This window comes from Helianthus annuus, chromosome 3 (genome assembly GCF_002127325.2).
Source record: "Helianthus annuus cultivar XRQ/B chromosome 3, HanXRQr2.0-SUNRISE, whole genome shotgun sequence".
Taxonomy (NCBI): Eukaryota; Viridiplantae; Streptophyta; class Magnoliopsida; order Asterales; family Asteraceae; genus Helianthus; species Helianthus annuus.
In genome coordinates, this window is record NC_035435.2 from 9,102,303 (window position 1) to 9,118,660 (window position 16,358).

General features: G+C 31.6%; 1 protein-coding gene across 2 annotated transcripts; it reads left to right on the forward strand.

Moving 5' to 3' along the window:
• Window positions 1-1,218: 1,218 nt before the first annotated feature.
• On the forward strand, window positions 1,219-16,036 carry LOC110928600 (probable serine incorporator). Of its 2 annotated transcripts, none has more exons than XM_022171623.2 (13): window positions 1,219-1,662; window positions 7,103-7,391; window positions 7,547-7,620; window positions 8,365-8,524; window positions 9,622-9,646; window positions 9,748-9,837; window positions 10,800-10,971; window positions 12,194-12,267; window positions 12,355-12,418; window positions 14,127-14,198; window positions 14,314-14,450; window positions 14,526-14,599; window positions 15,653-16,036. In XM_022171623.2, the coding sequence occupies exons 2-13, from the start codon at window positions 7,175-7,177 to the stop codon at window positions 15,709-15,711; spliced, it is 1,218 nt and encodes a 405-aa protein (XP_022027315.1). In that variant the 5' UTR covers window positions 1,219-1,662; window positions 7,103-7,174; the 3' UTR covers window positions 15,712-16,036. The 2 variants fall into 2 exon arrangements, with proteins under 2 accessions (XP_022027315.1, XP_035843258.1); XM_035987365.1 differs by lacking the exon at window positions 1,219-1,662 and adding an exon at window positions 6,905-6,981.
• The last annotated feature ends 322 nt before the right edge of the window (window positions 16,037-16,358 follow it).

Below are 16,358 nucleotides of genomic sequence, written 5' to 3' on the forward strand. Positions count from 1 at the left end.
CCAAATAAAACTACATAATCTTCATTCATTTAAATGACGCGTTCTTACACATAAAACTAAATGTTGTTGAACAAAAATAAAGACAAAGATATTTATAATGATGTGAGATAAATCGAAAGTACCTAGATGAAGAACTAGAACTTGGCCCGATGACCATTAACATAAATGGTAAGTACCTTTAAGATAAAAAAAAGAGCCCTAAACTTTGATTTATATATAAAGTAGTAACAAAATTTACTTAAAGTTTATAAACAATTATAAAAACTTACTAATAGTCCATTCTTCACATTTTTTTGTAATTAAATACGAAAATATATATAAATATTTTGAACAACAAACTTTGTAGGGGCAGGGAATTTTTAGGCAAAATAATTGGTGGGGGCGGGTCTATAATTTTAAAATTTTCAAACAAAAAACGGAAAATATTACACTTCTAACCAAAAGATTCGGGGGCCTGGTCCCCCCCCCCCCCCCGGTCCCTTAAAAGCTACGTCCCTGCAAATCATATAATTACCAAAGGTTACGTGAGTATAGTATTGATATAGTTTTTTTTTTAATTTGAAAAACTGATATGTTACATGATTAAAAGTGTCTACGGGTGAGCAATTACTGAAGCGTTAATTGAAACCGAACCAAACAGACGAAACCGACCCAAATCAACCAAAAACTGCATTAACTAATAACCTATTAACTGAAAACCGAATTAACCAAAAAACGATTATCTTTTTTTAGCCTCATTTAGCGAAAATAAACCGAACCAAACCACTCACATTTTCATATAATTCTCGGTTTTATACCTCCAGCTCATGTAGTTAATATTTTATAACTTCATTTTATGTATTTATACTTTTATTTCAGTTATTTATACATCTATTTCATGTATTTAAACATTAATTTTATGTATTTCTAAGTATAACTTTTAGCCCAAGTTTGGTTTTGGATATTAACCAAACCAAAAATTGTTAATCTAACCGAGTAAACAAAACTGACTAACCAAAAACTAATTGCTTAATAAAATAGAATAACGGATATCTTCAATTTTGACTTCGCCTAAGTCTAATAGTCAAACTAATCGAACCACACACACCATAACATTATATGTGTTTTTCACTATATCGCACGGGCACCTTTAGCAACTATATCATGCTAAAATATAAGCAATTTAAAACCTTTATTAATTTATTTATTTATTTTTTTACCTTTCTACCAACAACCGTCACAAACATCCATTCCATTCCACAAGGAAAGCAAGCACAGAAATACCAAAACATCTTTCTCCAAAAGCAATCTCTCTCTCTCTCTTATCTTTCTTCTCTCTCTATACGTATACATTACATATATATACACAGACATGCATGTATGCTTGTATTATGTATGAACACATTGAATCACAGAAACATCAAAGAGCAAAAAGAAGCACAATAAAATAACTCAAAAGCAGGTTCTCTTCTCTCTCTCTCTCTCTCTCCTACTAAAAAGGTTCTGGAATTGTGTAGTTGTTAAGTGGTGGTGTTGCGGTGAATGAATCATAATCAATAATGATTCTCTCTATTTGAATAATTGCTTGCTCATGAAGAAAACCTAAGAGCTTCATTCTACGGTTTTCGAACAAGAAACACTCATTCGATCGCTGTTCGTACATCGATTCTCGCTGTTCATCAGGTACGTTTAATCGTTTCAGTTCGATTAATTCAATCCGTTATTGAAATGTATGCGTATAGGCTTAATCTGTGAGGTTTTTAAGATCTGAACGCTGCGTATTAGTCGTTTTTTTAGTCCTAATCGATCGTAATTCTTTGACTGTTGTTTACTTCGAATTGTTGATGAATGTGTACGGTTTTCGTTCGATAATCGTACTCTGTTTGTCGACTAATGCTGTTATTAATCGTTTTTAAGCATCGATTATTGCTTTTCAACCGTTTCAGTTCAATTAATGCAATCGGTTATTGAAATGTTTGCGTATAGCCTTAATCTGTGTGAGGTTTTAAGATCTGAACGAACGCTGCATATTAGTCGGTTTTTGAGTCGTAATCGATCGTAATGCTTGTTGTTTACTTCGAATTGTTGATGAATCGTACTCTGTTTATCGACTAATGCTGTTATTAATCGTTTTTAAGCATCGATTATTGCTTTTCAATCGTTTCAGTTTAATCAATGCAAACGGTTATTGAAATGTATGCGTATATGCTTAATCGTTCATCGATTCTCTCTAAGATGTGTGTTTTTTGGATCTGAACGCTGCGTATCAGCTGATTTTTAGTCTTAATCCATCGTAATGCTTTGGCTGTTGATTACGCCTCTATTTGATCTTTCATGATCCTGATAATTGAATTGAATTGCATTCGTTTCGTTGTTTATTGACTAAAACTGTTGAATGTGTACGATTTTCAACGAATAGTTTATTGACTAGAACTGTTATTAACCGTTTTTTTAGATCCGATTTATGCATCGCATTCGATTTCTCATGATCCTGATAATTATCCTGATAATGTGCACTGTAATCGGACGATAATAGTGCTCTGTTTGATTATTAGTTTGTTGCTAAGTGTTTTTTAATCCAATTTCTGTGTTAAATTGGATTTCTAACGAATAACGATCCTGAAAGGCTGAATTCGTGATCGTCGGCTTCAATAAGGTGATAGAGTCACGTGCATAGTCCACTTGTACCGTACAAGTAATTATTGCATGCAGAGAATAATTACGGTCTTTGGAAAGTCTAGGAACTAGGAGCACGAAAAGAATCAACGTATACATACAATAGCATCAAATTTTTGTACCACACATCACACAAAGTTCTGCTGTTCCAGAAAAAACATCACACAAAGTTCTGAAATTCTGACCTTTTTTTCTACCTTTGTCACGACTCATGTGGTAACTGATGTACACAGTAAAAATTAGCGGTGCGCACTCGTGGTGTCGGTTTGGGTATAACTTAAACCGAACCTATAATCAGTGGCGGATCCAGGGGGTTCCTGGGTTCCTAGGAATCCCTCGGTTTGGAAAAAAGTAGTGGAAACCTTGGAAGATTTTGGAAAAATTAGTAAGAATCTACCAAAAGAAACCCTTTGGAAAAAAATTTCTGAATTCGCCACTGCCTATAATGAATGTTTCAGTTTTTAAAATTGCACAACTATTTGGATTCAGTTATAGATAGTTCGGTTAATCATCGGTTACGTAAAATTAAATACTAGCAATCTTTTTTAAGTTATACATGGGATAATCGAAAATTATATGTTAGGTAAAATAAAATGCTAGCAATCTTTTTAAGTTATACATGGGATGATCGAAAATTAATATGTTACTTTTGAGAAAATTATATATTTATGACATGTAACATATTATTGGTTTTGATGTTAATTCAGTTAATTCAGTTATTTGTATAGTATAATTAAACCGCAAAATCACTTATTAAAAGTATCTTAACTGAACCATTGGTGTCTCAATGGTTCGGTTTTTCTGCTCACTGTCACAAATTCTATTTTATATTTGTATGTGCATATACTTTATTTAGGATGTAATAATTCTTTAGACTTTTATGAATCATGTGTTCAATTTTCAAATCATTAACAAAACAATATAATATCATTTACTATTCTGGTGGTCACATATATCAACTTTATTCATCATCTAGAGACATGAAATGGAATTACGGAAAAACAAACGTACACGTAATACAAACTGTTACCTTGATATTTATATTCAAGAATAATAGCATCATATATGGCAAATTGCATCTTTTGTATCTATATGATAGCTAGTGGGAATACCCGCGCTCCGCAGCGGGTAACCAGGAATTTTGTCGTCGTCATTTTGGTTGATTACAGTAGCGGCACTCGCTATAACACATTGGTTTCGATAATACCAAAATTCGTACATATGTTCGATTAGAATCGACGCGGTTTATCAGAGTATCGACACAACACCGACACTCGAGAAAAACAATATTTTTTTAAGTTTTATTACAACTCTTTTGTTAATAAAACTTATACCAAACTAAACACAACCAAATATATATTTTTTTTTAAATTAAGGAATGCAAGTTTAGAAAGAAAATCAAACTAAATAGATTAAAAATGTATATAGTTTGTAGAATAAAGGGTTTGAAAATTGAAAGAGAAATAAAATAATTAGTAATAATAATCGTTAAAATATAAATGAATATAAAGTTTACTAAATTTAGTGGTAAATAGACAATTATCATAAGTTTAATACTATAATAAAATAACAATTAAAAAAATAAATTGTTGAAGAGGCCAATGAAAAACCACTAAAAAAGCTAGGGATCATCCCTCAATCACATGCATAATGGTAAATTTCCTAACCAATTGAGGTAGTATAGATTTTATTAGTTTTATATGTTTGTTTCTATATATACACATGTTGTAGAAATTTAAAAAGTAAAAGAAAAAAAAAGGCTAGTGAAATACAAATGATTGCCTTTAAATGGCTCCCCCTTGAGTTTCCTAACACCCTCTTCAACTTTATATAATATATAATAATGATGTTTCTTTTTAGCTCATTTTATATCTTCTCTCTTTTTACTTTCTATACAAGTACTTAGTATTTAAAACTATATCTCGGTTGTTCTAAAACTCTTACAACCGAAGCAAGCCATTCGGTTTCATGGTTTGGTTTTGGTTTTATGGTTCGGTCGTGCTTGTGTAAAATAATGCGGTCGTTTTTGTTGTTTATATATTTCTCCATATTTGAAACACATGTATTATAATCATGAATGATTTATATTATTGTAAAGATTTTAGTACAAAAACCAAATGGTAAATCTAGTAAAACAGATATGTTTGGTTTGTACATCTCATAGTTGGCGGTTTGACCTAGAGTTTTCGACAAAACCAGTTGGATCGGATCATGTGCATCCGAGAATTATAAAATTTATATAACAAGTATTAGGATCAAATACAAATAGGCTTAACGTGTTAAACATACAAATAACTAGAGTAATGATTACTCTAACTTTTTTTTTGAACGGCAATTTGCTTTATATATAAATATAAAGAGGCAGCAAGAAACCGGGAATAAAACAACGAAACAAAACCGGAACACAAAACAAAGAAAAATTACAGCAAATCAACGATATCAAACAATGATTACTCTACTATTTGCACGTTTAGTAGTTTAATTTTATTTGTATCGGGTCTCACCCCTATATAATAATCTCTCCTGCTTTTAAAAATATAAAAAGCATAATCACTTTGTAGTTAGGTGTGAAAAATGTAGAGATCCAATCCAAGTATCGGGGGAATCAAGGGTTGCTTAGTGCAAACGTTATGCACCGTTTGTATTGGTTTGTGGTCATCTGAACAAAAAGACCATAAAGAATTATGCTAATTTTCTATCCAGGGAAAGTTACAAGTTGAAAAAGTTTAAAAATTAGTTTGTCTCGACGTCTATTTCTTGTTACTTTTTCTGATTAACCCACATCATCGGCAAAGAATCTCTTAACTTTTTGATCTTAAATATTGATTACTTAATTGCATAGCCCTAATTGGCAAATCTATTTACTGTAATAAAAGAAACTAGGTTTTGGACACGTGTCATTCATTGAAGATATCTTCAAATCTATATTTATTTTATATTAATTAAATAAATAAATAATAAATAATAAATTAAATCTTATCGTACTTTAATAAAATATTATCCTCAAATCTAAATTGTTAATTTAATATATTTTTAAAACAAATACCTCTCTTTCTTACTTATCTTATATTAAATACATAAATAATAAATTAATATTAAATGTTATCTTAATTTATTAAAAAATATTTTTTTTTTATTTGGTACACAAAATTATATTTATTCAACTCGTGTAAAACGCGGGGTTTTAAAAATATAAATTTATTATTATTTACTATAAATATAACTTTTTTAATTATTTACTATACAAGTCATTTATATAACCCGTGTAATACACGAAGTTTTTAAAAATATAATTTTTTTATCATTTGCTATGTAAAATTAGATTTATTCAACACATGTAATACACAAGGTTTTTTAAGGATATAATTTTTTATTATTTGGTAGATTTTTCAACCCGACTATACATGGGTTTTTTAAAGATATGACGTTTTTAGTATTTAATATACAAAATTACATTTATTTAATATGTGTATAGACATGGTTTTTAAAGATATATCTCTTTTTTAGATCTATTCAACACGTGTAATATACGGGGTTTTTAAGGATGTATTTTTTTATTATTTGGTAGATTTATTCAACCCAATTATACACGGGTTTTTTAAAGATACGACGTTTTTAGTATTTAGTATACAAAATTACATTTATTTAATCTGTGTAATACACATGGTTTCAAAGATATAATTTTTTTATTATTTGATATATAAAATTATATATATTTAACCCGTACAATATACGGGGTTCATAAAGATATAACTTTTTATTATTTAATATATAAAATTACATTTATTCAACCCGTGTAATACACGGGGTTCTAACCTAGTCTAATATATAAAAGTTATAATAATACTTATAAAGAGAATTTCATATATATCTCTGTAGAAGTTATATTTTTTAAATTTTATAATATCTTTTCTACCGTAACTAAATGTCATATATTATATCTTGTATGAGAGCAATAATTACATTTTTTATGTTTTAAAATGTTTGAACACATTTCTTAACAATAAAAAGTCGATAGAAATGGAGTGGTGACATCTGCTTGCTCCTGTTTGTCTTCATCACCACTCTTTTTATAGAAAAAATATATTTTGCTGATATACTTGAATTGAAGTAACAATTTTGTTGCTTGAAGTTTCAGCTATTTGTGAGATGGTGACAAACCTTGTGTAATAAAAATTAATAAAAAATGTGACCAAATAAGATATAAAACTCAAAAGTTCCATTGTAGTTGAGATTCTAGGTGTTTGGAATTGGATGCATGTTTCAAAACTAGCTGTGGATATGAAACAATCACAATGAGTTAATCATAGAAGATGATGTTTGGATGTAAGCTTGTTTTAACTAGGCTCAATGAACATGTTTGCGGCTCGATAAACTATTAAGTGCACCAATCATGTTGATAATATTGGTTCCATATATGATACATGATTTCTTAACCTCTTAACAGTTTGCAGATGAGAAGGGAACCTGTGGTGTAATCGGACAAGCTCTTGATATTCGGTAAAACAACAGTAATCACATGAGTGTAGAAAAACTTGAAGGTGGGATGGTGGACACATCAAACAGTATAAGGAATCGGTACGCTAAGCTGTTAGAGGGTTCTTGGTTAGCCCAATTCAGCCATGGATCCAATCCGTGGATGGCTAGATACGTTTACAGCGTGATGTTTCTTTTAGCAAATCTGCTAGCGTGGGCTGTGCGTGATTATGGACCGAGTGCATTGACCGAAATGAAGAGTAAGTTTGATGGGGTGTTTTTACTATGTGTTTTGAAACAATAATTTTTAAAATCACACATACAAAGTTACAAACACTCCCTAATTCATTCCATGTTTTATGTTGGTTACATTTACTTTCATTAGAACATGTTTTAAAACTGATATTTTTTTCAGGATTGAAGAGTTGCCAAGGTGGAAAAGACTGTTTAGGCACAGAAGGAGTTCTGAGAGTTAGCATGGGTTGTTTCGTATCCTTCTATCTCATTCCTAACCTATCTAAATACAAATTTTGAACCTTCATCGGTAGCATTTTACCTGATTCCATTAGTTATAAGTTGGGTTGCAAATGAACCGAACGTTCATCGAACAGTTTATGAACCGTTCGGCGGGAAGTTCGTTTGTGTTTGTTCGTTTAATAAATGAACGAACACAAACAAGAAATTTTGTTCCAGTTAAATGAATAAACATGAACAGAGACCGCGTTCGTTCATTTACGTTCGTGAACGTTCTGTAACATGTTCATTTATGTGCATTTATGTTCGACAATTCATTAGTGCTTTTAATTATTCTGATAAAAATAAAATATTTAATAAGTATCAATGTGTAATACATACTCTGTTCATGAACGCCAGTTTGTGTTTATTTGTTTTCATTTGTATCCGTTTGTGTTGATGAACGCTCGTTTGCGTTTGTTACCTAAAATTAACAAAAGAACACAAACAAACACGGACATGTTCATTTCCTTAATGAACGAAAACTAACAAAAAACCTCGTTCGGTAAGTGTTCATGAACACTTCGTAAACACTTATATTTCCTTAAGAAACGAATTTTTTCGGTTCATTTGCACCCTAGTTATGAGGGCATTGGTGGGGTCCCATTAATTTTTCAACAATAGACTCTCATAGTTATAAATAATAAAAAAAATATACAAAGTTGGGTAAATTTTTGTTCCCAGTTATAGATTTGGGAAAAACCTTAATATATATATTAGATATTTTATTTCACAATGTTTGTTTCAACGGCCGGTACCTCAAAGTTGCATGGACGAAAAGAATTATGGCATTCTGGTTGGTGGTCTGCCAAGCTTTTCCTCATGTTTGCCCTAATTGTGTTGCCGTTTTTCCTTCCTACAGAAATGATTCTGATATATGGTTAGTTTTGTTCACACAATCAATCCTTAAATGTGCAGATGCCGTAAAACGGGTGGGCTGAGTAACGAGTCAAAACGTGTAATTCTTATATGTGTTAGGTTGGATTCACAAATATTTTATAAATAACCAGTTTCTCAAATCAGATTACATAATTAAATTATTTCAGTATTCTAAAAAGATATTAAAATTTAAAATGATTTAGGAGACTTTATGTATTAAAGATGCATAAAGGCCAACTCTTGACCCTAATGGGCCTACCTGTTGGGCCGCCCAATATGGGGTATCCTCTACAACCCCTTTTCAAGCTATGTTTATGGTAACTTTTATATGGGTGAGGTTGGGTTGGTATGAAACAACTTTTCATTCAAAAGTTTCGCATTTTTCTATTACAGTAAAAGGTTCTTGTGGTTTATCAAAATTTTAGATATGGTTTCTAGCTTTTCAAAGGTACATCGTACATGGATAGTACCCTGTGGTTTGCACTTTGTAATGCATTTAGTCTCCAACTGACTCATCTAAACCACAGTGACCATCTATGTAATTTTGGAAAAAATAATTGGGGGCTAAATGCGTTACAAAGTTCAAACCACATGGAGGACAATCCGTGTACTTTTGAAAAGCTAGGGACTAAATCCAAAATTTTGGTAATCCAGACCATAGTTTACTTTTCTTAGGGTGAAGGGGGCACCCTCGGTGACTCCCTTCGGGGACTGATGTTGCCGAGCGGTGATGGTGCCGCCAACCAAGAGGGGAGGGAAATCGGGGAGGGGGTTGGGGGAGAAGTCACCGAAGAGGAAGGAGAGAGAAGGTGGGCCCATAGCTTGTAACAACCAATAAAAATTTTCTTTTTTTTTTTTGAATAAAAAAACAATTCCCCTAAGAGGGGTGCACCCCGTACGTTTTTGAACAAGATGGAAGTTATAGAGGGGAAATGACATGGCAACGTATGATTGGGTTACAAAAAGTTTCCCCTCACCTCATTAGGGGGTGCCCCCTTCACCCTTATATATAACCAGTTTCTCAAATCTTGTTACAAAGGACACCTTTATATAAACCATACACATTTGATCTAATAATGCATTGTTATTATTTGGCAGGGGATATTGCACATTTCGGCGCAGGGTATTAACTTTTTTTAATAATCATTTCCTTATTTGTCGTCTCATGACTATCTTTGAACGTGTGAAAACATTTACATGATGTTGATTATGATTATCTTGTAGGGTATTTCTGCTAATTCAGCTAATCAGTATAATCAGTTTCATTACATGGCTGAATGATTGCTGCCTATCAGAAAAATACGCTGAGAGATGGTAAGTTTCTTACTAAAAGAAATATAATTTTTCAGTAATCCTTTCCAAAGAGGTTTTTTTTTTAATTGTAAAAGTGAATCATTTTATTGAAAATATTAGATTGTCAAAAAAAATTACATTTAGTTAGTCCGTTATATACGAGTTTAAAAACTATATAATTTAAATTTAAATATTTAATATAATATATTTTTAATAAAATGATTTAGAAGATTTTATGCAATAAAAAAATACACTTTTGGATGATTTTCGACTAGTTTGACCCATTTGCTCTTACGTTAATCTTCCATTTACTTTTTTTACTTATTAAAAATTAAGATAACCCAAATCAATGCGTTAATAATCAAACGAATCACATCTATATTTTCATTTAATTGTATGCCTGTAAACGAACCGAACGTTCATGAACTTGTTCAGCGAGAAGTTTGTTTATATTCGTTTATTTAATAAACGAACGAACACAAACAAAAAAATTTGTTCGTTTAATATAAATGAACGAACATGAACACACCTTGTGTTCATTCATTTATCTTCGTGAACATTCTTTTATGTTCGTTCATTTATGTTTGTAAAGGTTCGTTTAAATGTTCATAAATATATAAATAGTTATATTTATATAAATATTAGGTTTTCTAATTACTTATATAAATATAACTAATTAGTATATCTATCAACCCTTATTTAGATGTGTTTTCGAATGAAATGTAATATATTAGACTTGTTTCTTCAATCATTTTAATTTATGTTTATTCAAATGTGTTCAGTTAATTTTTTTTATGTTCGTGAACTGTTCGTTTAGGCTTTAAACGAACACGAACATGCCCGATTTCTTAATGAACGAACACGAATAAAATAATATGTTCGATTATATGTTCGTGTTCGTGTTCGTTCGGTTCGTTTACAGGCCTACTTAATTGGTACTTTATATATGTGATTTGATGATCCTAAATGTTGTTTTGGTCCAGCCACATCCATTCGATGCTGCTAGCAACTGCTGCATACATCGTTTGCATTTTCGGAATCATTTTAATGTACATTTGGTACACACCACAGCCGAGTTGCCTACTCAATATTTTCTTCATTACATGGACACTTGTACTCCTACAACTTATGACTAGCGTCTCTCTTCACCCTAAAGTAAGTTCAATCATCATAACTCGATGTGAAAAATAGGTGGGTCCGTGAGTAATTGTTTATATCTCCAAACGGTTAATTTAGGTTAACCCAAAACACTTATGTCCAAAAAGACAACTTTTCTAAACAAGTTTCTTTACTAAAATAATTTGCAGCTTTTATCAATATTTGCAATAGACTTTAAATTAGGGGTATTCAAGATTGGATTATCCCGTTTTCGGATATCCGAAAATTTCGGATAGTGAATATTAATATCCGTATCCGAAATTTCGGTTCGGATATCCAAAATTACGGATACGAATTCGGATATTTAAACGGATATCCTAATTTATAAATGAAATAAAAAAAAAACTTTTGTGCATAATTAAAACTAAATATGTATTCGATTTGCTAAGTTTCCAACATTGAAAACATACAACATGCATAACTCAACATCCGAGTCCGATTATTACTATATTTTTACTAATTTTTAAACTAAACATAATGCTTATGTAATATATATTTACTATTTTTTAAGCTTTCAGATATCGGATAATCCGATTGTCTGAAATTTTTGGAAATCAATATCGAAATCCAAAAATTCGGATTATCCGATTTTCGGATAATTCGGTTTCGGATCCGGATTTTTTTAACACCCCTACTTTAAATTGGTTTTTAAGGTCATACTTTTGATGAAATTGTTGGCATGGCATCTTATTTGTCATTTTAGTTTATATGAAAATGCCATGTAGCATATATATATTATAGAGTGGCATTTTATATATAAGTTTTAAAAAACATCTAAAATAATAATTTTTTTTTTTTAATTTCCTTTCCACGCAAGTATTTTGCATGTGACATGTTGTGGTGGTTGGCATGGCATCAACTAGTGTTGCATAAGCAATTTACACGTAAAATCAATAACAAATCATATGTTAGTTTCTATTTTGCGCTAATGTAAAATTAATTGCTAAACTGGGGGAAAGTGCAGATTTTGTTTCTATTATGTGCAGTCTGCCCTTAAAAATACATTTGGGAAACTTATAACCCGTTCAACCCGTTTCCTTTCTAGTTTAGTTTCTTTTACTTACTTGTTTGACCCGTTAGTGATCAACAAATAAGTAACAGCCATTTTGGAAATTTATAACCCGTTCAACTCGTTTCCTTTCTAGTTTAGTTTCTTTTACTTACTTGTTTGGCCCGTTAGTGATCAACAAATAAGTAACAGCCTATTTTTATGAAACAGATTCATGCCGGATTCTTGACTCCAGGTTTTATGGGACTTTATGTTGTGTTCCTATGTTGGTCTGCTATTAGAAGGTATTCACAAGAATTTTAATTTTATAACTAAAGTTACTATTTTGCGGCCTCGTTGCGTGATACTTGATTATGTGTTTTTGTCTACAGTGAACCACCAGATGATAAATGTCTCAGAAAATCTGAAACTTCAAGAGACTGGCTAACCATCATAGTAAGCCTCAAAACCTTTTATACATATTTAAGGGGGTGTTTGGTTTGAAGGTTTGTATTGTGGGGTATGGGTTTGAAGGAATAAAGTCGATAATTTGGTACATATAAAATTAGGTATCCTCCCTCCATACCACCTGAAGGCTTAGGTTTAGATATCCATTCCCATTCCCATTCCATCCTGTTATAAGTGTGATTCCAGAGTTCAAACCAAATACCACCTAAGATTTGGAATTAGATGTGACAAAATGGGTTGATGGGTCAGGTTGGGTAATGGGTCCAAGCGGTTGATTGATCCGGAATAGTTTTTCGTCCATTTCTCTTTTTTATAATAATATTTTGTAATACTGTTAGACTGTTACTAGAAAAAGTATATCGTACATTACGGCTTAACGTACTTCACGTATGACAACGTGCGTGATTTGTTTTATAACATGCGTGATTAATTGCGTGATTATTGTGTTTCAACATGCGTGATTTTGGATTTTTGAGTTATAACGTGCGTGATTTTAAAATGAACATGCGTAATTACCTGTCGTACGTGATGTACGTTAAGCCGTAATGTACGTTAACCTTCCTCCTGTTACTATAATATGTTTAGAACCACAATAGTTTTATCAATATAACAATTTATGATATTTTATGCATTTGATACCCTTTGACCGGTTTCTTAAGGACTTTTTTTTTCCCAGATAGAGATATGATATAACCTAAATCAACAAGTTCACCCATGAATGGATGGAAATTAAAATTTGTTCTTCCAAGAAATATCAAACTCTCAAAAACATTTTCGAGTGTATGACATAAAATTAATCTTTAGTTAGTTCATGCTATGATAGACAATGTCTATAAGTTGGAAAATACCAAAGGGACCGATCCAAAATGAGTCCATGATTGCGATTTTGTACTTAAAATTGAGGCTTATGACAAAATGACCCTAAGTTCACTGTACATGTTGTTGGGATTCAAGCACATTTGCAGCGGAAGTAATTGATTTGCTTGAATCGGTATTCATGGTTAAACAGGAAATGATATGCAGAAACAGTAAGGATCAAAGGGTATTCGAATAGAATGAGAGGACAATTCTAAGAAACAGAATGTCTTGATACCGGAACATGTTGCCGGATATCATACTTATATACATAGGTATTTGGCGGTTTCATTTGGCGGGAATAACTGCCATAGCAGTTTAAACTTATACCCGCTTATCACCACCATATAGGTTATCATACATATCGAAAGTATAAGTTATAATACGAATACATACATTATAGCATAATTAAGTTTAACTATAAGTCTAACACATGTCACTTCATTTGCATGAGCATGCTTTGCTAGTTCACTTCATGTAGCAAACATTTTTCTTTCAAAAAAAAAATTAGAATTATGTGTGCTTTGTAAAAAACTATGTTCCTGGAAAAATAGTTACAAACAAAAACATATCTAAGAACATGTGAATGCACAAACACATGCATGTGAACATATATAATCAGTTGATCATGATAACTTAAAATTCAAAGTAGAATTGTCCTGCTGATTAGTGATTACCAATTGACTTATAAAATAAATTTGGATAATAATATTAGCATCTTAATTATAAGTAATCAAGTATATAACTAGTGTTGATTTTAATGTACGAAATTAGTGATTTGATTTGATGCTCCTCAGGAATCAACTGTTTGACTTGTTTCAGTTCCTCTTGTTGTGAACAGAGCTTTGTTGTTGCTGTACTTGCCATCGTTATCGCTACTTTCTCGACAGGAATCGATTCTAAATGCTTTCAGGTACCAATACCAATTAATACATCTCATTTTCCATAATACATACATTACTAAATATGCATCGAGTCGAAATGTTGTATTTACTAATAAGCATGAAATAAAAATATAAAATGTGCAGTTCAAAAAGGAAGAGAAGAAAGAGGAGGAAGATGATGTACCATATGGATTTGGATTCTTCCATCTTGTTTTCGCCACAGGAGCCATGTACTTTGCAATGTTATTAATTGGCTGGAATTATCACCACCCTATGAAAAAGTATATATACATATATTTTAATTAATTTGGATCTTATTATATATGAGATTAACTAACTGCCCTCTATATATGCAGGTGGACCATTGATGTTGGTTGGACCAGTACTTGGGTCAGAATAGTAAATGAATGGCTAGCTGTGTGCGTTTACTGTGAGTAGTCAGTCACCTCTACTTTCATCTATCTTTCACAACCTTTATTTTTATTTTTTGAGTTAACTCCCATTTTCGTCCAGTGGTTTGTCCAATTATGCCAGTTCAGGCCAAATTTCAAATTTTTACCATTTCCGTTCCTAACATTCTTGAAACATGCCAGTTCCATCCAAAAAACTAAGGTTGAATCGAATAATCGGACAAACCACAGGGACGAAAATGGAAGTTAACTCATACTTTTTTGGACGGAACTGGCATGTTTCAAGAATGTCAGAGACGGAAATGGTACAAATTTGAAATTTGGTCTGAAGTGGCATAATTGGACATACTACAGGGACGAAAATGGCAGTTAACTCTTATTTTTTTAAAACTTTATAAGTACTTATATATTAGTATAGTTACAACAAGTAAAAGTGAGCTAACTATTGTACTTTTGGAAAATAAGGATGTGCATCAGTGAAAATGAAGTAGATATGTGACATTTGTTGGTATAGAGTTAAAAGAAACTAGTGGTGTGAATTTTTAAAACATAATTCGTAGGTTTAGGTTTAGGTTTAGTATAAACAGTTGGGTCAATATGAGGTTGAACCACCGAACATGTTTAGATTAGTAGTTTGTACTTTTGGATCGACGTGTTGGGTTCCTAAGTTGTTATAAGAAATGTGTTTTATGTATGTTGTAACTTGAACTCATTGGATTACTTTATAGGCCAAAGTTTAGAAGAAAAAGGAGCAATGAGCTTTGGGTTTATAGTTCACACGAAGTTATTTCATATACAATTATATTTTTAGATGCCTATTTGCCGTATTAGAATTAGCGTATCAATTCATAAAATAAAACAAAAAAAAAATCCGGTTAAAAGGTCGTCTTCGTGTCAACCTACGAAAACTCATGTCGCGTTCGGATCCATGTGTTTTACATAATTTTCAAGTCTGTGTGAGTTTGACCCGTCAATCCACCAATTTAACCCACTCAACACCCATGTAAAAATGTTACTTAGTATCCCGTTTGGTTTTGTTACTACTAATAAGGGTATGTTATGTATGTATGTAGTGTGGATGTTAGTAGCTCCGATCGTGTGGAAAAACGGGCAAGTAGACATATCCACATGAAGAGACCACCTCAACTGAATTAATGAAGCAATGTTATATAAATATCCACCGATTATTATGTTGCAAAAGTATATCAAGTCAAGAAAGGAGAAGAAAGATGTAACCGTATGGCCCTGTAAATATTCAACCTAATTCCACAATTATTTATTTCTTATATACATAATATATGTATATATATTATACATATATGTTGGATATGACACAGGGGGGTAAAACCAACTGTAACCCTTGTCCCTTGGGAGAAGCCATTGTAAAACGATATGTGAACTCTTATGGGGTTGTGACCCTATCTATAAATACTGATGAGAAAACATTATAATTACAAGTCATTTGTGTGGTTTAATTTTGGATGTGAATCATTTCCAGTTTCGAATATGAATGTATTTATGTGATGAACCAGAACAATAACTATACGATATTGCATGATTAATTACATCATAATGCATGATTAATGTTATACACTCATAAGCTTTGTTTAATATAAAACCACTTTTAGAAAGGTAATTATGATACGTCCAATATAGAACAAGTTTTAAGAAGTGATAAAGGAAGACCCTTGGGCATTATCCGTCATGTGGCGGTCCAGTCAGCAATAGGGCATTATTAGGCGTTTTTCTAAAATGGGTGTAGTGGTATAATGCCATAAT